This window comes from Labrus mixtus, chromosome 20 (assembly GCF_963584025.1).
Source record: "Labrus mixtus chromosome 20, fLabMix1.1, whole genome shotgun sequence".
Taxonomy (NCBI): Eukaryota; Metazoa; Chordata; class Actinopteri; order Labriformes; family Labridae; genus Labrus; species Labrus mixtus.
In genome coordinates, this window is record NC_083631.1 from 2,881,481 (window position 1) to 2,903,465 (window position 21,985).

Below are 21,985 nucleotides of genomic sequence, written 5' to 3' on the forward strand. Positions count from 1 at the left end.
TAGTCTATATCTCCTCCCTATTTCTAGGAATGTCACAAACTGATGAATCGCTCTACACCTTTGACTCAGCTCTGCCTACGAATACTGTTGCTTGTAAAATTCGAAGCAACTGGTTGAAACCAGCCCAGTTGCCTTTTGATCAAGCTTCAAATTTACCCTGACTGAAAACCTACAGTACACAGACACACTGTTGCTTATATTAAGAGCCCCCTTTGTACAAGGTCTGTATCCAGGACTTTTAAAAGGATCCTATCGAGGTGAGCTGACAACAGAGTGACGATGTCTAAGACATCACTGAAGTGTTGTTGAATCCTGAGTGGTGTTGTGTTGTTGGGCCCTGTGGGTGGCACCTTATCGTGAATGCCTTCTGAATTATTCATTAGTGCACTTCTAATATGTAGGATTTACTGTTAAATTGTGTGGTACAGATAAACCTATTTTTAGACACAACCCTCATTATTTAAAGTGTTAATACTTGTCTCACTTTATTTTTTCTCCATTACAATAGTACAGCACAGGCTGTCTTACTGTATTCCTAGCATTACACCACCAACATTGATACAGGCCTACTTAGGTCATGTATGAGTCACTACCTGGCACTTGGAACACTAGTAGCCATTGTTGCTTTGGTGCTGTTATGCTCTATATAGTGGCATTGTGTTGCTCTGTCCTTTGCTGTCACGGACAGAATGGGAGAAAAACTGGCAGAGCCCTGCATCCTTTTACAACTGTGACTATACAGTTAAAGTCAGTTTACAGCAGATGGAAGAAAACATAGGGTATCATTTCTATTCAGGAAATCTAGTTAGAGACATTTAGCTTCAACAAAATGAAATCAGAACCAATCTCATGGGCTTTTATTGTCTTTAATCCACTAAAATTGATTTCATTTCTCTGTGGATGATCATTTGATTTAAATTAAGAGAGCACAGACTCTGAAGGATTTGAACAATGTCTCATGAATAAAGATGATGCTTTTTCCCACTGTGGATTGTAACAACCCACATTACATGCATATTCACAGAGACACTGTCAGAGAGGCATACACACATGATGCATCACAAACGTGCTCACTTCGCGAGCGTTGATAGGTTTTTTTTTTTTAAAGTTAATAACATCTCATTAAGTATATGCAAGATAAGGGATGGGGTGAAGAGTTTTCATTCTGATCATGACAAAAAGTCGCTGACAGATCACTTGTGCAAACATACTTTTTGTCAGTTGAAGGAACATCAGAATTGTTATGTTGTGAAAGAACGTTAACTTATTGTTCTTTGTTACTGGTATTGAATAACCAAGATGGAGAGAAAGAGATGACAGAAAAGAAATGGAGGCCCTCTCTCTCTCATATACGTACACACACACGTGCATAGACAGCACACACACACACACACACACACACACACACACACACACACAAACACAATTCTCAACAATATGGCACCACAAGCAAATGTACACACATCCCCATTGTTCCATTGTTCTTCTCTGCTCAGCTGAACCCTCTAGTAGTATTTACATAAATGAACAAAACAAAGATCTTTGAAAAACTACGAGGCCTATGGGGTCCACAATCTGTTTGTTTTTTAATTATCTGTTATAATAAAAATGTAAACACACAACGTTTCTCTCAGAGGAGGATTTTGAGGACATTTTATTGTAGTTTACAGTGACAGACAGAGAGAAAACGGTTACTGATATCGGGTATGAAATAATGAAATGAGTTCAGTTTTCACCAAACAGCCTCCTGCAGCTTTTCAGAGAGAAAAAAAAAATCATATTGGAATAACATTAAATATAAAATAATTACAGGAAGCAAAATCGGTCGAAAGATATCTGGGGTGTATTTTGGGGACTTAAAGGCATTCAGACATTTTTGGAACTTAAACATAACCTTTGACCTGTGAGGCAGGTGCTCTGCGAGGACTACTTTCTCCACTGCTGAAGGTGGGAGAACCTGGCATGCCTGGGGGACTTGACCCAGCATAGAGCAGAGATCCCCCTATAAGGAGCAAGGCCGATGCCCCCCAGCCGATGTAAAGAGCAGGGCCGAGCTCACGCTTGTGTGGGGCTGCCACGTGTGGATCGTAGAAATCCCTGATGATGGAGTGGGCCGTCCAGCAGATGGGCACAAGGTAGAGGAACCCTGCTATGGCAAAAAGGGCGCCAGAGATTCGAGAAACACGGGCCTTTAGGCTGTTTACACCGATACACTTGGTGCATTTGACTCCTACGACCCCCATAGACAGAGCAAGGCCACACATCAGGATGGAGAGCACTGTGAGGCCTCGGGCAGCCTGCATGTCGCTGGGCAGAGCCAGCAAGCTGTCATACACCTTACACTGGATCTGACCTGTGCTCTGCACGATGCAAGTCATCCACAGGCCTTCCCATATGATCTGAGCTGTCACTATGTTGTTACCGATGAAGGCAGTGACTCGCCACAGGGGGATAAGACAGACTATCAGCCCGCTCACCCAGCCCACAATGGACATGATTAGGCCCAACAACTGCATACCTGTGGTTGCCATGGTGAAAGGTGTTGTTTGAATCAGATGTCAGAATTTGTCTTGGTTTTATTTCAGCCTTTCTTTCTTGCAGTGGGCCCACTTCTTGTCCCACAAAGAAATGCAACAGTCCAAAGTTCTGGAAATATTGTGCTCCACTGCTGGATCTTCAGTCTTTGGACGGTCGTTGAGCTCAACTTGGCAGGAGAAGGGTAGGTATCCTGAAATATAGACACAACAAAAGGAGAGCAAATTAAGTTTTTTGTTTTGTTCATCACACTCATCTGGCTTTAAAATACACAGATACAAAAATAATTATAACTCATTACTACTCGCTACAATTTATAGTGCATGAATAAAGTATGAACGACTACTAAAGCATTCGTTTATCATAATTGTTTTGAGACAGGATAAGAGGCCCATGTTTAGTGGATTCCAGTCAGAACCACAGAGAATAGCCGTCTTTGACACAGCTGTGGGTGTCTTGCTACGCCTTGCTGGGTGAGTGGATTATCTCAGAAAAACATGAGGAGACTGAACACAAGCATCTTTCATGAAGACTTGTAGAGTGGGCCAGGAGGACCTATATGTCATCTATGTATCCTGGCTCGCAGAATCCACATTTCTAACAGTTATGTGGCTCAAACACAGCCAGAGTGACGAGAACGAACTGAAAAGGATCCAAATGAATCCAATAGATTTCCAACCGAGACTATAGATCAGATATAAAGGAAGCATTTTATATTTAACATGTGTAAGTGAGATCAGTTTGCTTCAAATTAAGAATCCATACCGATGATTCTGACATCCATGTTTGCAATGTAACATATTATATTGAGTGAATTTGTAATTATAAATGATTTGTCTTTTGTCCCATAATTGTCAGATAAGGCTCAAGTGCCTCATGATTAGTGCCAATAATGATTCTGCCGTCAAAGTAAGTGATTGCAAACAAAGCAATAGAGATATTAAAACTGTGATGGAATCTATCTGTTGGATATTTATGGAATGATTCTAATGAAGAGTATAATTACCACAAATTACGTACTCTCACTGCTCCTCTTGGCCCACAGGTTGTTGTCACAGCTCCTCTGCTTCTGTAGATCTGCTGGGATACCTGGTGACTGCGGGTGACGGCCCTGAGAATTGACTGCAGTCCACAGGGGAGGAGGCTAGTATCTCAGAGGTCAGGTGAACTGAAGCCGAGAGATGTGTGGATCAGCTTCGACACCCAGGACTGGACTGAAGATGGGGCTGCCCTCTGAGATGCCAGCGCAAGTCTGAGCGGCAGTGGGCAGAAGCATGCGCTTGTGTGCACGGCGGCGTCAGTGTGTGAATGAGTGAATGTGTTTGAATGTGTCTCCCAGTGCCTGGTGTACGAGCACAATGCCCTGCTGTCTTACTGTGCCCTCTCTCGCTGCTCCTCGTCAACCTCTGTCCCAGCCCTTGCAGCACCCTCATATCCATCCAACCCGGGCAGCCATTTTCTTCTCTTTTTCGACTTTGACTCACTTGTTCATTATTAGAGCTTTCCCTTTTCTTCTACCCTCGTCTTGCCTTTTCCATCTGTTTATGGCTTTTATTGAAGTTTTCAAGTAGGGAGCCAGTCCTTCTGCAACCCCTTGTTTACTGTTCTGACAGAGAAAATGAGGGTCATTGTGTTTTCTGTTTGGATTTGTAACTATATAAACATATTTTGCATACTATATTTTGTACTGATGAGATAACTTAAAGCACCACAACGTCAACCACTCTGCAGATTTAGAAATCATACATTATTTATGGTGCTTAGATGCTGCAGAAACTTGAACAGATTGTTAGGGGCGCAGCGTTTTTGGTGCCATGCAGGCGACCAGGACTGAAGAAAGGATGCAGCCTGTCAGTGAATGTATCTGTAAAGGTGTGAATATGGACTCCAGAGTCTATGCAGAAGAAGGACACACGGCCCTCGTTGTAGTCCAGAAACACGCCCACAGTCTTGGGTCTCTGCCCTAGAGCCACAGGGGTGACAGGAGAGGTGTTGGCGATGTACTGGCCTCCAGGCTTCAGGCTTAAAGTCCAGAAACCATTTGCAGGGCAGACAGTGAACTTGCCTTTCCTGTTTATGGACTGTCTGACCACACCCAGGTTCCACTCGATCTTCTCCCCAACCTCCACCTCCCAGTAGCACCTCCCACTGCTGAAGCTTTCTTTGGCCAGCACGTTTGCAACACGGTCAAAGCGCTTTGGGTGATCTGAAACCTCCTGAAGCTTGTCTGTTAGTCTCACCTGTTTTCTGCCATCCGAGACAGAGAGGGAGGGGTGGGCTGTCTTTGCACTCAGATTGACATCCACTGAGAAAGAGGGAGGGGGAAAGTTTCAAAAATAGGTCAAACAGCTTGGATAACTGTACAACTACAAGACTGCAAGAAAAATACTGGAGTAGTGAGCGGGGTGTTTAAACTTATATTTCAGCTCTTCATGCAAGAACCTAAAGTATCACGCACCTTTGCACAGTCAAAAGCATTGCATTGTTACAAAACAATCTTTTAGTGGGGGGGGTTTTCCCTCTGTGTATGACCCAATGTTTTTAGATCTAATTACCCATATTTACATTAACACAACACCAAATGTATGTAGAAACCCTGACAGGAACAATGGGACAGAAATCAATAGATTTGGATGGATGGGTCATATAAACTAGGAACATTAATGCAGGACCAGACTCTACGTCTTTGTCTGACTTAAGATTCATGTCTAGAGTTATTTCAGTTTTAGTTATGTCACTATGAATGTAACCCTACTTCATTTCAGCTTTTTATGTTGCCTTAAAATACAATACTTTGTATCTGAAACCATAACTTAATTCAAAACCCAACCTAGTGATTTTGGTGCCTAAAACCAAACCACAAAACTAACATTTCACAATGTTAACCACTTGTTTATTATCGTTTCAATGACAAAATAGGTTGTGTAAAACTACGCCTGTTGCTATTAATGAAAAAGTGTATATTGATAGATTGAATGGTAGTAATGAAAAAAAACGTATGATGGAATTTCTTTCAAGTCAGAATTCATGCGTAGCTCTAATAACAAACCTCTGAGTGCATTCCCCCCACGATCAGACACATTATAAACCCTCCCCCCATGACCTCCCCTCCATTTCTAATTAATTTGTGTACAGTCCCTTGTTTGTTTCTGTGTAGACAAAGACGTACCTGTGTATTTCTCTATTCTCTTGAGTTCTGTCAAAGAAGACCAAAACCCGAAAAAGATTCACAGTTAATGAAATTATTTCTATAAATCATATATAAGGTTTTGTTTGTTTCATTAGATAAAAAGTAGCATTTCTCACCAGATTTGGAGAGCCTGTTCACCTCTAACTTGATCAATTCCTTCACCTCTGACAAAGCCTGTCTAGTGACCCCAAGACAAGGGTCAGTTTCTATGGTAACCTTGGACCAGTCCTTCATCTCAGAGGGGCAAGTGTTGGAAATGATGCTCTACAGGATAAAAAGACATTTCATTAATGTCAGGGCTTTATTTTCATCGTGATTGTATCTGCAGAAGGAAAAGGTGCTCACCACAGTAACTTGCTTTATATCTTCGCTTTGGTCACTGTTTTCAGTAATCTGAGGGTCAGATTCAGGGCTCTCCTTCCTCAGCTCCTGGATCTCCTGTTTCAGCTCCTCCACCAGTGTCTCTACTCTCCTCTCCTCCTCTGTCTGCTTCTCCTCTATGGCTGTGACGAGGGCTTTGTGACTCTTCTCCATCACATTTACGAGAACGGAGAAGACCTTCTGGCTCTCTCGCACCTCTCTGAGGTAAGAGTTCTGATTGGACATTATACAGCATCAACATTAAAGGACTTACATACATTTTTAAAAAAGGGAATATTTCAATGCTTTACAGGTTTACAACACACCTTTTGGAGCTGGAGGGAACATTTTAACCGCTCTATCTTCTGCAGCCTTTCTTGAATCATTTGCTCAATGTCTAAAACCTGCATCAGTGATGTAAGTGCACACAAACATACAAGATTAATCAATTATCAGATCATGTCTCATGTAAAATAACTGACAGATGCATTAAAGTACCGTTTCTTCTTCAGGTGGTTCCTCTGGTCGAGTCTTTTTGTAGTTGTCTGAGAGGTCTGCCAGAATGCGGTTAACACTGAGGTCAGGCCTGTCAGCAAACACTCTTTTACAGAGGGGGCAGTATCGGGATTGGTGTCGTGACCAGTAATTGCTGAGACAGGACAGACAGAAGCTGTGTCCACAGGGTGTGGTTACGGGGCCACTGAAGATGTCTTTACACAGAGGGCACAAGAAGTGCTTCTCAGGGAGGAGGCCAATCATAGAGGCCATAATCTGTAAAACATGATGTCAACAAAGTGTGTAAATGTTTCTTTTTTATTCAAAGACCTCTATGTCAAAGCTCACACTTTGAATTATATACACAAAAAAACGAATCACGACTCAAATGCCCAAAGAAATCAATTGAAACAGAGAAGGATAGTTTCATTTCTTAAAATCCTATTTTAATGGAAATCACTGTAGTAGATTTGAGTCAAAGTACCAATATTAATATCTAATATGTAATGAGATAGATAAGATAAGATGTTCTTTATTGTCCCCAAAGGTGAATGTGTCTTGGACTCTGTCCTGCAGTTCAATGAGAATTAAAAAGTACATAAATGGAGATCATACAAAACATCTAACAATTCCACTTACATAAACCTTCCTGTAGCAGTGACATATTGACATATTGCACGGCCCCTTGGCACACCCTACATTACCTGCTAGTCAGAATATTAATGAGCATTAGCACAAATGAATGTTTATGGTGGTTCAGCCAGGTCTGCGGCACCCTGAATGTTCCCCCAGAGGGTAAGAAGTGAAACTCAGAGTGAAGAATGTGGGTCGGGTCTAACTCTTTATTCATGTCTGTCTAACAATAGAACAACAGACTTAAGGAATTTGGGCAAAATGAACTAATTATAATCTAAACCCAGACAGAGTGGTTTTTCAGCAAACTAGCTGTAGCCTTTTCTCATCAAAGAGAGGGGCAAGTCTTTAGAGTTTTGAAGGTCTATAGTGGTTTCTGGGGTTGGATCCCTCTGAGTCAAAAGAACTATTTCTGAGTAGTCAGGATGATTTATAGAGCAGGAAGGAGAACAACAGGGACACAATTCTGGTGTGCTGGCAGAGAGGAGAAATGTCCCTATTGTGGCGCTTAAAGGTAAACTCCTGCACACAGTGTAACTTGTAAACAAACATTTCATTGGCAACTTTACGGTACTAAACCTTCATCAGGCAAACATGCAGTCACTGTTTGCACATTAGACAGTGTGCAGGAGTTTACCTTCAAGTTTTTGTTGGATGCATTGCTCTCCTACACACATATTTTATAGAATGGATGTGCAAAGCTATTATGAAGCTGCCATCAGCGTCGGACAAGTGAAAAGGTGTCCTTACTCGATATTGTTTTGTTACAACAAGAGGACACAAGTCAAAAACAAGATGTCACCTTTATTACCCTATCAAAATCTAATTCCTATAGTAAAGTAAGTATGAGAACAAAGAGTGGAAACAAAAGTGCCACAATTCATCCTTAAATTAAGTAGTGTAAAAAGGAATCACCATCAATATAAAAGTTTGTGTTTTGTCTACTTTTCAGAATTGTGTAGGAGAAAATTAATTGTGGTTCTTTTTCAATAAATGTATCACATTATCATTTTTTAAACTAAAAGTACTTGGACTTGCCACCTTAGAAGCAAATACTTTCAGCTGAGCTATACAGCACTTTGACTCTCGGGGACATCATGTGCTTGAGCAGAAATGCATTCCTCTCGTATGATGCAATAACACACAAAGGGCCGGATCTGTCATTCTCTTTTTTTAATCTATAGAAATAACAGCTGTTCTAGTGGTGAAAGATACCCACAGTAATGCCCTTTGTTTGAAGTCTTTCTCCGTGTGGTTTCGTACTGTCTTTGTTGTAGACATTTTGAGGTTTGAATTTCTTTGTGATCAGGACCCATTAGCAAACACAACGGAAGCAGCTGAGTGAAAGATGCGATGTCAAGTATGCAGTCGAACAGGTAGCAACCGAATACTTAGCTCCATCATTAGGCAACAGCAGCTTCTCAAATCAATGGTTAGTTTTTTCAGGTTATGTTGAGTTTAGTCCTGTTTTCTTAGTACTCTGACATTCATGTAAGAAACACTTGGTTTATGTAACATGTTCATAAATGATTAACAGGTGTGATTTCTGTCTGTGTAGTCAGAAAGGAGAAAGCCTTTTCAAAGTAAAAGCAGATTAAATAAGTCAGGTGTGTTCTTCTTACCTCTCCCAGTTGACAAAAGTCGGCCTTTTCAACAGCTGATCTTGTCTAACACCAAAAAAAAACAGTCTGCTGCTTCTGCTCAGAGCTTCAGGTGATAAATACATAGATACCACAAATGGTGTACGCTCAACAGGTGCACTAAGGTGTGAGTGTGTGTGTTTTGTCTGGGGGCAGTGCTTTTGACAATGGCACTCAGCTGAGACTCCACCCTGCATGTTATCTGAGCTCCACTCAAACAAACCTACAGTGAGATACCAGGAAGCACTGGGGTTGTGTAAAATGATTAGTGGTTATATAACAAGAAACTTTCACATGGGCTGCCATAAACCACAATTATGTTTATTAAATATACAAATGGGTTTAATGCATGCATCAAACTTGCTGTTCTTGATCATTGGTGGTTCCCTTAGGCTGCTTAGTTTGGAACAGGTTTGTTCAACCTAAAGGGGATGTCCTTATCTACGTTTGTACAAGCTATTTCAGCAAGTGTTACAAAGACCACATGGTGTGAAGGGTTTTTTTTTATACCTATTTCAAGGTCAAAAGTCAAGGACGAGGAGCTGCAAAGAAGCGATTGATAAAGATTGAGTTAAAGTTGAGTCTGGCAGGAGGGGCCACCCTGTCCTCCATGTGCTTAATAGCTACATGGGCTGTCCCTCCTGCTGAGCCGCCCACTGCACCACCTATGATCCCGTAGAAAACCATCCCACCCGGACCCTCGATGGACCCAAACAGAGCACCCATGATAGCTCCGACTACAAATCCCATCCCCAGTCCTCTTGCCAGGGAAGTTCTGAGCCACCCGTTGTTCATCTCCGCCTTGGCTCTGATCTCTGCACCCACATTGTTGGTGTAGACATCCTTGTCCTCGTCTATCTGCTTCTCCAGCTCAGTCCATGCCTTCTCTATCTCCGCTGACCTCTTCTTCCTGAGCCTCTTCTCCTCCTTTTTCACAAAGTCCTCTGCCTTCTGGAAGGTTCTGCTGGAGAAGAAGCCCCCTCCCAAAGAGGCCACCATCCGCTCTATCTTCTGCAGTAGCTCCCTGTCGCGGCTACGGTCCCTCCAGTTCTTGCTGAAAACCTGAAAGCGCCCGTTGTACTTCTCTACCAGCTCTCTCAGGTACCAGTCGGTCTTCTGCACCCTTTTTTCCAGGGCAGCACCCTCCAGATTTCCATCATAGGCGAGGAGGACCATGCAGTGCCTCAGACAGTGTCTTCCAAAGCGCTTCCTCAACAGTTTGGGAGCTTTCATGTCATTCAGGGAGATATCCTCTATGTCAAAGGCAACAAGAAAAGCATGTGGACCAGGGATACACAGGCATTTCGACCTTCTCAGCTCCCTCTTCCTCTTGGGTCGAGATATGTCCTTGTCATAGATGTTTGGTGCATTAACCACAGCCACTCGTCGTCCAGCCAGCTCGCCAATATACTTCCTGCTGTCAGAAATGGTTGTGGTATCCTCAGGAAATTCCTCCCTTCCAAGAATGGCATTGGTTAGTAGGAACTGTGGAGTCCCACTGCTACCGACAATCATAAGCCTTAATTCTGTGGAAGATCCTGTGAAAAACCAAAGAGTTCAGTTTGAATAAGACAGAACTGCATGAAGTTAGAAAGAGTTAATCACGTTTTTCCACATACTGTCATTATAAAAACATGTTTTGTGAATCTCCTGCAGTGAAATTGTCTTAAGTGCATCAAGTTTATATGTTATTGGTCATAAAATGAAATGTGAAAAAACTGCAGAAGCCAAAAGGGAACATACTGTACATCCATACATTTTATTTAACTCTGTTTTCCTGTGTCAACGAGTACATTTTAGTTGTTTTCTCACAATCTCGACTTTCATACTTGTTATCTTCTCCGTTATCTACGCCGGCTTTCCCATGATAACATGTCAGTTTCTCAAGATCTAAAGACAACGACCATAAACTAACTCGTTATCATGGGAAAATCAGCATTTTTATCAAAGAGTAAGACGAGGTCTTAGGAAAACCACTGAAATAAAGTCTTCATTCTGGGAAAAGGGAGTAAATTAAATATATGGATGCATGTCATTTACAAGGGTCATATTAGGTCATTAAAACAGGTCATCATGGTGGTGCTGTGGTATCTATATTCTGGTGCAGTTTGTTTGTGCTATTTCAAATAAGTTAGCATTTTTCTTACAATGCACAGTAAGAACGAGAAAAGTTTATTTGATATTTTATTTTTTACAATGTAACCCCCTCTAATAGAAAAGTAAAGCCTTTCAGCTCTGTGAGGCTGTGCTTTGAGCTAAATGCTCAAATGCTCACAATGATGCTGACATGCTGATAATAAACAAGTTAAACGCCAACCTTTTTTTTCAGTCAGAAACTTGCATGGCTACCCGCAACTCAATGCACTAATGCTGGATCTCTTTTAACTGCTAAATACTGCTAGATGGTCTGTTGACTGAAACGAGACAACTGTTCCGTTTTTGCTTGAGTTTAAGAACAGCAGGATAGTTATATCCATGTCATATATCATTGATAAAATAAAAGAGTGCGCTTACCTTTCTTCCTCTTATCCATTTGCCAGATTTAAAACACAGATTTAGTCTTTTATTTAGGAAGACTAAAGAGAACTGAACTCATCAGAATAACCTTTGCAATTATTCATCCCTCAACACATCCCTCTCTCTCTCTCTCTCTCTCTCTCTCTCTCTCTCGATTTTGTAATTATGTAACCGATTTAATATTAAGTGGAAAATGTCCCGAGGGTTTGACGCTCATTCAAGCACATTCACAATTATTGACATGATGATGATAATAATCATAATGATATTACTTAAGAACTACTGTGTTTGCTAAATTTGTTTTTTGTACTTCACTGTTATATATATTTTAGTGCCGGATGTCAGCTAGATAATTTCTTTGCTTGAATATATACACAGATAAACAACACTTGAATAACCATCATGGTTACAAAAGAAAGCAGAAAGCAGGGGTAGCTCGAAATGATGAAAAGTGTTAACCCAATAAGTTTTAATTGCATCCATGTTTTTTTTTTTGTTTTTTTTTTTAAATAAACAGCTGGGATGTAAAGGTGACCTCAGATTACCCATCAGTCCACCAGACTGTGTTTTTTCCCTGGGACCAGAGAAATCAATAGCTCATTTAATTAGTTTGATCCTGTGTTTGTTCAGCACAAAGAAATATTCCAAATAAAGACTGGTCAACAACAAAAGACAGTGTTTACAAAGATCAGAGAATATTCAACTCAACTTTAGGCAAACAGACCATCATGAAGACTGCTGTGTTCACATGATAAGAGGTCATATTACATTTATCACAATTTCCTCTCCCAAGTGATGTCTCTGAGTTTGACAGCTAAAAAGGCGCCCAACTGAAGTGATAAAGCACCTTGGTGTAAATATTTGAACAGAAAAAGCAACAAACATCTCTCTGAATGAAAAAGATCATCTTGAATTATTGGAAAAACACAATTTGGCCATTTTTAAGTGCTATTTGAAAAGTTTGGCACACAAAGGTAGGTGGATGTCCTGCTTACTAACTCCCTTTATAAACATTAACAGTATACCTAACACCAATATTCAGGTTGGTGCACTTACATACATGATTTTAAAGCCTAGGCTTCAAGATAGGCCTATGTTCAGTCTACAGTAGGCTATATTATGAGAAAGCTATTTGTATGCAGTCACAATGAACAGTCTACAGGAGGCTAACTGTGCTGTACTAAAACAGCGCCCCAGTGTGGTCACACACGCAAACAAAGAGGAAATCACGTTTACGCAATTCCTGGTTAAGGCGACGTCACAGCTACCAGGAAGTAGTTGTAAACATACCACAGGTGTCGGGACGTACGGTCGGGAAATGTACATTTAGCTTATATTTAAACGGTCTGTCCACAGGTTTTAGCTGAAATGTTCAACAATTGACCCACAACGTTAAGTTAATGATTTTAACTGTATATCTTCGACTCTCTTATCTTAGTTATCCACGGTTGAGAAATGTCATGACCTTACTGTGTTGTCATGGAAACTACCATAGTCGAATGATGGAGCGGTAGTGAAACAGCTACGAGTGGACAAGCCTTCTCAAGTAGTCTACAGCATTTAGGATGCAGTCAGTTAGATGTTGGGTCAGATAGAGAAACGCTGCTACAAGAATGATCAGACACACGTTTCGAGCGACGTGTGTCCTCTCTGCCGGCGTGCGCTGCTTCTCTGACTCTTCAGTCGGAGAGGTAACTACATGTGGCCGGACAGACCTCACCAGGCAGGCGTCCCTCTACGTGCATGTGAGTGGGCTTTGTTCAGTTTAACTGACTGAATATTTTGTATGCAGAGATGCACACGTCTGTGAAAGTAGACTATATCCATGCATTCAGTTAGATAGATAGATAGATACTTTATTGATCCCGAGGGAAATTCAAAGCATCCAGTAGCAGGTTACAAAGACGTACATGACATGAAACATTTGTTACAAATTAAACCACAAAACCGACGCCCCCCCCCCCCCCCCCCATACATATATATTAACCCGAAAAAAGATTTAAAGAATACCCCTAGATGAAACAAACTTAAACTGTGCAATTAAAAATAGACTTATAACAAGAAAATGTACATAACCCGTGCAGGGATAAAAATATATGTGAGATTTAAACAAGAACCTATAAACAGTTGAGGAAAAAAATCTGTAATTAGACCTGAATATAAAAAAAAAAAAAAAAAAAGTGTTGACCTTCTGAAGTTGTGTTGTTTATATATGTACAGCAATGTTTAAAAAAGCAGATTGTGCAGAGTTATCAAAAAACAGACATTAAATAACAGGCAGTGCAAACATTAAATTAAAGGTGCTATGTAAGTAATTGAGGTGATCATTGAAGTGTCCAACTAGAAGCTGACTCTTGGGACAGCTGTGCAGATGGGAAATGGAAAAAGGAAGATTTAGTCCAAGTGTGTGCTTTCCCCCTGCCATAACCGTGAGGTGTTGTACAGACGTATGGCCAGGGGGACAAAAGAGTTCTTAAGTCTGTCTGTGGAACAGGATTGTGACAGCAGTCTGCCACTGAACATACTCCTCTGCCTGGTGAAGGTGCTGTGCAGAGGATGGTGGGTGTTGTCCATGATGGAGAGCATTCTGTTCAGGGTCCTTCTCTCTGCCACTGTCACTAGAGAAGTTAATGAGATTTATATTTCAGTCTAGGCTTTGTTCAGGAAAATGCATGTTACGATTCAAAAGTTTGCCAAATGTATTTTAAAGTCACCTTTCTGTCTGTCTTTCTTTCTTTCATAGTGGCCTTATTGTCTCAGGAGATGTTCCTACTGTAACTTTAACAAATACATACCCAGAGAGAATAAAGACAATATAATGACTGAGTGTCTTCAGAGAGAGACAGAGACACTGCTGCGGCTCAGTCAGGTATCACGGTAAGGTGATATGTTAACCGCATGAAATCATCTAGTGTCACTTTCAGCTTTCACCCACCACTTAACTTTTGGTTTCTTTATGCAGTATCACATCAGTATTTTTTGGTGGAGGGACTCCAAGCCTGGCTCACCCTTCGACCATCGCTGCAGTCCTCCACACTGTTTCCAAGCAAGCAAGACTCTCAGATAAGGCCGAGGTCACTCTTGAGGTCAACCCTACTCCTGTGGGAATGTCAAAGCTAGAGGACTTTTGCCATGCAGGAGTGAACCGTTTCTCCATTGGTGTCCAGGTGAGTATATAATCTATAGAAAACATATTACATAGATTGGAATATCAGCCATATTGTCTTCATATAACATGGTCAATCTTTCAGTCTTTGCAGGATGAGGATTTAAAAATTCTGGGAAGGGACCACAGTTCACATCACGCTTTGCAAACCATCGAAGAGGCCAGGAGGATGTGCCCCGGGAGGGTGTCTGTAGATGTCATGTTCGGACGGCCCAAACAGACAGTTGAATCCTGGGAAAATGAGTTGTCTGAGCTGCTGAAAGTGTGCGACGACCACGTGTCTCTGTACCAGCTGACCCTGGAAAGAGGTACCCAGCTGTTCAAACAGGTACAACAAGGAGACATGAGCGTACCGGCTGACGACGTGACAGCGGAGATGTACCAGTGTGCCAGAGAGACTCTCCATCAGCATGGTTTCCTGCAGTACGAGGTGTCTAACTTCGCAAGACATGTAAGTCCTCCTCAGCAGGAACATAACACACACGACAACACTGATTGTGCTCCTCAGCTGGATACAGAAGTTCCTTTGAGGCCTACCCGAGGCCAGGAATCAAAATGCACCACAACAGTGGAAAAAAACACAGCTAGGAAACAGCTTAATATAGAACCCAATCAAATAGAAGGAAAATAATTCAGGAAAAGTTTCATTTTCAGCTAAATGTTTCAAATGATCGTCTAAAAGAGTGATAAACTCCACATTTAACAACAAGACTAAGAGTCCACAGGCATGCTTGCAGCTGTGTAAGGCTGTACTAATGCACAACAGAGCTTTTGACATAAGCATGCTAAAATATCATGGCTTACAAAAATCACTATTCATGGGCATAATGTTAATCTTCATCAGCTGTCTTTAAAACCCTCCTGTTCAACTCATCTTATGGACTCAGTTAAATCCTGTTACCCCCGGCAAACACTGCTTTCATTTTATCTTACTTATTGACTCAATTTTTTTTTGTTTTTTGTTGGTGTGTTACTCATTCTGCGAGCATGCTAAAATTAGTTTAACAGCACCTAACGCTAGGTAAAGTTGAAGCTCATTCATTTTACAGGTGCTTTTCATATCAAATAGTATTAGATATATTCAATTGTGCAAGTTTTGACCAAAGATCTTACAATTTATTCTGCCTGGGACATGAATGTATGTCCTAAATTTCATGGAGACCTATCCAATTAACAAAAACACAAATATCAACCTCACGGTGGCACTAGAGGAGAAGTCAGACAATCAGTCAGAGTCCATGGATGTTTGTACAAAACCATGTGTCAAACCGTCAAACCATCCTGTGGTTGTTGTAGAGATGTTTTACTCTGTGGTGATCTGATCACACTGGCTGACGTTTTAATTTTAGATTTTATTTGTAATGTTTATTTTATTCATCGACCAAACAATACAATTTAATACAAACATCCAATCTTGAATGAAAAGAAGGAGAAAGAAGAATAATCTTACGTAATCTGCCCCTCTTTCACAAGACATTAACTAACAACACACAGGATTCAAACAAATACAAATAAAACACACAAACACAACACAGCCACTCACAGCCCACTAAAGGTCCCCCGGTAATGATTCATTTTATACCCTACAACAAAATAGAAGAAAACCCTAATCAACACATTTCATCATATATCCTCAACATCATGGCTTTCATTAGTGTTGTAGTCAAGACCAGAGTGCTCCAAGTCCAAGACAAGACCAGTACCATAAAAATCACTGACAGAAATCATCATGCAGTGTGCAGGGGGCGTGTCATTATTTAGACCGGAACACCGGGAAATTGCAGCCATGATCAGGGGATGAAAATACATTATGAATGAATTATAGATATTTGCTGTCTTAGAAAGGGCCTTTTTCCTTCTAATCACAGTAATGACCCAGAAAAATAGCCTGTCAGTGGTGGTCTTGATTTTAAAAAATCCACAGTCCGCCCAGTCTGAGACCGAGACAAGATCCGGGTAAAAATGCTTTCGATTCCGAGATGAGACAAAGACCTTCAAAGAGTGTTCTCTAGACCGGTCTTGGTTTCGTGTACTACAACACTAGCTTTAATTATTCTTTTTAATGTCATGTTGGATTGAGATTCTTTGGTTTCTCTGTTGAGATTGTTTCATAAACTGTTTCCTGTCACAGTAATACAACGTTCCCTCAATTTGGTGCTGAATCTCGTTTTTTTTTTTTTTTTTTTAAGATATCTGTTCATTTTAAGTCATAATGGCGTTCCATGCTAAACATTGCAATGTTGGTATTTTATTTATTTAATTTAATTGGGATGATGCACTTGAAGGAGCATGAAACTGACTTGTTGCACAGAGAGTATAAACAGCAGCTTTAGCGAATCGTGAACTCTCATCCTAGGTTAAGCCTCTGTGCATAACAGTGACATATACTGTACATGTTTTAGTAACAAACAACAACAAAACACTAAATATATGATGATTAAATAAAATGAAAATACCATACTATGATAATTAGATGGATTAAAAATTCAGCTTTCAAAGAGTTCAAAATGTGTAAAGCTCTGGGTTGCTTTTAGTCATCACTTGACTTTTATTGTGAAAGAATTAAGATATGTGATTCATTTAATATCACTTGATAATGTGTGCCAGAGTAACCAGCACTTCATAGAGACAGCTGAGTGTCCAAATTTAGATCTACGATGCTGCTTATTACAGAAGCCCTTCATCTCATTAAGTCTTATTATAATGAAGGAGAGCTTTTAGTTTGAAGCACTTCTGCTGGAACTGAGTGCAGCCTTCCACAGAATGCTTTGATATTGTAGAGGTTTGTTACAGAGCAAGAGATAAAAGTGACACTTTATTTTTCAAACAAAACATGTTCGCTGATATTTATAACTCTGAGGGTTATTCTGACTAATATTCAGCTTCTCTGCTTTGTTTTCTTGGTAACTTTTCTTCAATAAGGAGAAGTAAAGAGGGCAGACGTCTGCTCTGTTTTGAACAAAATGGCCCTTAGAAACACTTCCAAGTGGAGCAATCACGACAGCACCATAATGCTTTAACTTTGTTTTACATAGAACGCAGTGAGTCATCACAATATGAGCTACTGGAAGGGAAGACAGTACGTCGGTGTTGGCCCAGGTGATCTATTATCTACAAAGATTAATGTGGTTAATAAGAAGTGTACTTGTGGAAAATGTAGTTCATTGATGTGTGTGTGTGTGGCAGGAGCCCATGGGCGGTTTGTTGTTCCTGGGGAGGGAGGTGTCGCTCGCGAGGCCAGGACCCAGACTCTGGAGCCTGACGTGTGGATGCGTGAAGTCCAGCAGAGGGGACATGGGACTCGTAGGCGGATTCAGCTCAGCCATCTTGAACTGTGAGCTCTTGCACGTATGGGCCGCAGTGTTGTGCTTTGTAACGGGCGAATTTGCTACAAATACACAAGGGGGGCAGCTGCTGTTTCCAGACATTCTGTGTCCATGTGAAATCTATCAATAATGCATCAGCCAATCTGCAGAGTAACGAAACACAGTGAGAGAAACATTGTGTTAGAGGTGTCTGTACATGTGTTTGTTCTGTCACACGTTCTGTCCTTGTTAAAGGCTATTATCAGAATCTTAATGTACTCACTCAAGTCATGTCCTTGTTATCATCAAATGTCTGGTGCGATTGGTAATGATGACAGTTGATTTGTTTTTTTTTCTTGCAGTTTGGAGGAGGTGTTGGTGATGGGGATGAGAATGACAGAGGGGATCCATCACGAGGTGAAGCTCGCACATTTTTCATGATATACTCTTAAATTCATAATTCCTTTATTGTCACTCAGACTCTATACCAGATATGTACACAGTAGAACAAAAGTCTGTTGCATCTAAGTAAAGATGCTAAACAAATAAAAAAATATATAAAATATATGTACATATGCATACAGTATGTAAAAACCTCTAAGGTGCGGTAGAAAGCAGTGACGTATATGAGCAGCTGTGGCTCAGAGGTAGCGTCGGTAGTCTCAACCGCAAGGTCAGGGGTTCGATCCCCAGGTTCTGCAGCCACATGTCCGATGTGTCCTTGGGTAAGACACTTAACCCCAAGTTGCGCTGGCTGCTTCATCAGAGGTGTGTGTGTGTATGAATGATATTAGTTGATACTGATGGACACTTTACACAGCAGCCTCTACCATCAGTGTGTGAATGTGTAGGTGTGACCTGCGGTGTCAAGGTGCTTTGAGTAGTCTAGAAAAGCACTACACAAGCTCAAGTCCATTTACCATGTATGAGAACACCATGCGATTATTTGTTCACACACATTCTTGATGCAAATATATACATATAGCTCGTACATACTGTTCATTTACACATAACACACAGTACATAAACCTGATGCATATCCATCCAAATGGTCTATTCACCACAGTTTTGAGTAATGTAAAGATGTTTTTGATCCTTTATTGGTACTTACAGCACTGGGAGTTGTTCAGCCATGAACTGGGACTGTATGAAATCTTCGGTACATCTGTTGAAGTCCAAGAATGTCTACAGAGTGGAAAACTTGTTCTTGATGAGAGGTGACTTTTGATTAGTACTTTAATGTAAAGGTTTTTTGTGGGGATGGGACAGGATTATTATGCTTAAGCCAATTCTCTTGTGTTGTATTAAATAGCTAATTTGCCTGACTGTTTCTGTTATTTATAACTGAAGCTGAAAATTCACATTCTGGAAGTTTAAACCAGGTGAATGCTTAAACATTAGCTTGAAGTATATCTGAAGTATCTAATTGCCAATAGCTCTACACTTGTGTCTGAAAAAATATTTATCTCATTCATCCTCTTCTTTTCTCCTTGTCAGAGGTCTGCGTTGCTCCTGGGATGGACTGGCTTTACTGGACAGCATGCTTCCGGCTCTACTGGTGGAGCTGGAACGACGAATCAGTCCGGGGCTTCAAAGGGAAAACTATGCTGATGGAGCAACAGAGAAGACCTCCAACTCGAGATGACAGCAAGGTTCACAGAGCCACAAGCTTCAGAGACCGCTCACTGAAGTGTGAGACTGACGCGACATGTTTGTAGTTTTTAAAACAAATGGATATTGTATATCCACATCATCTTTTTGACACGCCTTACTTGAATAACAATATGTATTGTCATATTTTCCCAATGCAGTCGTACTTTACTGATAAGCCACAGAATTAAAACATGTAAAACACATCAAATCAACTCTGTTTTGTACCCTAAGATTCATTTCTAATTTCAGTTTTTTAACAAAGGTCTATAACTCATACGTCCTCTTTTACTGCAAATGACGCTAGTGCCTTGTGTGTGTGTGTGTGTGCGTGTGTGTGTGAGTTCTTGCTGTGTTGATAAAATCACGTGCTGAGAAGATGAATGTAACTTCACATCACTCCATATTTTCGCAGTCTCCGTGTCCATCACACTGACTAACAGATGCCCTTTAGCATGAAAATCCTCACAGGCTTCATACAATTTCACATTCGATGAAAATCACCTCACTCAATAGTTGCGTGTGCTCTAAATGAATAATAATCTCCTGCCTGACTCACCCTGAGTTCTTTACCTCTCCCATCAAAGAAAAGGTTCAACTGGAACATTCCATTCATTGGCACCTTGACACAGTAATTGGTTCTCGATTGGAGGAAGAGATTTGGTTTGGCATTTTTAGAGATGGGGGGGGGGGGGGGGGGGGGGTGCATAATGGGAGACAACAAGCGAGGAATAGAAATACACAAACAGAAGAGAAAGGATAGGAACACTAGACAAACAAATGAAGGAGAAAGGAAGTGGGTGATCAGCTGGGGGGAGTGTTTTGGTGTTTTTCTTTGAATTGTTCTTGGAGGATTTATGAAGTGATGAGGCAGTATTGACCAAAAAATAGAGACAATGCTCTGGTGTTTATAAGAAATGAACTATGCTTTAGTATTTAATCAGGATATAATGTTTCAGATATTTAAGGAAAGCCACCAAACTGAAACAAATAAAATTAACTCAAACCAAATAATAGTCTTGGAACTTTGTAATTTTGTATATACGAGTCCTAGATATTCAGCCACAGTCAACCTCTGCATTATGATAGTTTGAATAGATCCAAAGCTATTCTCCCACCTCAAGTCAAGTTATATGTTTATTCTGATGGTATAGTCCCTGTCAGCTTTTATTTAGGACTGTCATTAACATAGACACTTGTGGTCAGTTTAGTATAATTTGACTTTTGATAGCACAGGAAGTAGATTTGCATTTTGTTGGATAGAGTGGACACAGTGTTCAAATGATTGCCCAAATCCCTTGTCGTCATGGACACTAGAAGTGTGAAGTGCTAATTGTTCATTCCCCTCTCACACATTGCTGTTAGGTTGACTACAAATATTGTGTTTGTTTTTTCAAGTTTATTTTTGATGTATTTCACAATTGTATGTTCATACAATCCCCTCAAGAGTGTCATCTACCAGAGGCCACTTGGAATTATGGCCTGCCTTGCCCTTAAAGCTGAAAATATGAGACATTTATTTTCAATGAGGCTGGTTTGATGGGCTCTTCTTGGACAGAGCCTCTGTTGTTTCATGCAGTGATCACGACTTGCTGAGAGCTCAAAGGCTGGAGAAAAAAAACTCACTTTCTGCTGTAGAAATAATCGAAGCCTTATGATGAGTTCTCTGCAGCACTGCCACCTTCAGCTGCTTTTGTCTGATTTCATTTTCCGCTGTATACATTCATAGAGGAAAAGATTAATGCTGTATTCAAGAATGAAGCTTAGCAGAGAAAATTGAAGGCCATGTTTTACTTTAAAGCTCTTAACATGGAACATTTGAAAATTACTTTTTCAGTTGCTTTAAGGGGTCAGAACACACTGAATAACTGTGCCCATCAAACATTTCTCATCACAAACCAAGGCCAACCTGAATGGAAAGCCTTCAGGTTGAATCACTCCTCCGGATAACCCGAAGAGTGAGTGGGCAGGATGTGCATCAAGATTGCTTTTTTTTTTTTTTTTTACTATTGAGAGGATATTAATGGAACTTGTGGTCAGCTGCAGAACAGTTTAGTCAGAGCTGCGTGTGGGCTCTCTCCATGGTGCTGATTTCACAGAGTCCAGTGTCTCTCACCTCCCCCTCATTAAAAAACGATGCTCTTACTCTTTGTTTCCTCTTAGCACCATGGTGATACATGAGTGTGTAGAGTAGTGGCGCTGATTAATCAGGCTGTGTACACACAAAGGGTCGTGTGAGGATTACAAGTGTGAACAATGTCATGTCTTAAGTTCTGTTTCAGGTCGGTGTTTGAGTCATCACACACACACACCCCCCTCCCCCCGCACTCTTATGGTCATGTTTTGAATCACAACTAGAGATGTTGATTACGTCCTTGCCAGTCTAAAAATATCTGCCCCTGTCTTTTTGCATGCACATTTATTAAATGTTTGGAAATGAGCAGATTGATAAAACAGAAGACAAAGCACTTATTCGTATGAAGAAAAACAGGTT

At 40.8% G+C, this 21,985-nt stretch overlaps 4 protein-coding genes across 5 annotated transcripts; 1 reads left to right on the forward strand and 3 right to left on the reverse strand.

Annotated features, from left to right (window-relative positions):
* Positions 1 to 1,638: 1,638 nt before the first annotated feature.
* Positions 1,639 to 2,531, reverse strand: cldnk (claudin k). The gene has a single exon (XM_061026788.1). The coding sequence runs from the start codon at positions 2,529 to 2,531 to the stop codon at positions 1,884 to 1,886; it is 648 nt and encodes a 215-aa protein (XP_060882771.1). The 3' UTR covers positions 1,639 to 1,883.
* Positions 2,522 to 8,997, reverse strand: btr02 (bloodthirsty-related gene family, member 2). 2 transcript variants are annotated; one of them, XM_061026787.1, is made up of 8 exons: positions 8,836 to 8,997; positions 6,584 to 6,856; positions 6,412 to 6,489; positions 6,071 to 6,319; positions 5,842 to 5,989; positions 5,705 to 5,731; positions 3,556 to 4,840; positions 2,522 to 2,728 (listed from the first exon to the last, which is right to left on the reverse strand). In XM_061026787.1, the coding sequence occupies exons 2-7, from the start codon at positions 6,851 to 6,853 to the stop codon at positions 4,296 to 4,298; spliced, it is 1,317 nt and encodes a 438-aa protein (XP_060882770.1). In that variant the 5' UTR covers positions 6,854 to 6,856; positions 8,836 to 8,997; the 3' UTR covers positions 2,522 to 2,728; positions 3,556 to 4,295. The 2 variants fall into 2 exon arrangements, with proteins under 2 accessions (XP_060882770.1, XP_060882768.1); XM_061026785.1 differs by having other exon boundaries at positions 3,542 to 4,840.
* Positions 8,998 to 9,197: 200 nt separating this feature from the next.
* Positions 9,198 to 10,404, reverse strand: LOC132954379 (GTPase IMAP family member 4; the record flags this gene model as incomplete). Its single annotated transcript, XM_061026921.1, has 1 exon — positions 9,198 to 10,404. A coding segment is annotated over one exon (1,023 nt), but the record flags the coding sequence as incomplete, so codon positions are not given.
* A 2,230-nt stretch (positions 10,405 to 12,634) lies between these two features.
* rsad1 (radical S-adenosyl methionine domain containing 1) lies at positions 12,635 to 19,706 on the forward strand. The gene is made up of 9 exons (XM_061026803.1): positions 12,635 to 13,115; positions 14,114 to 14,247; positions 14,333 to 14,537; positions 14,622 to 14,987; positions 17,572 to 17,635; positions 17,723 to 17,870; positions 18,204 to 18,258; positions 18,955 to 19,058; positions 19,339 to 19,706. Exons 1-9 carry the CDS (start codon positions 12,984 to 12,986, stop codon positions 19,484 to 19,486), a joined length of 1,356 nt encoding a protein of 451 aa, XP_060882786.1. The 5' UTR covers positions 12,635 to 12,983; the 3' UTR covers positions 19,487 to 19,706.
* Positions 19,707 to 21,985: the final 2,279 nt, after the last annotated feature.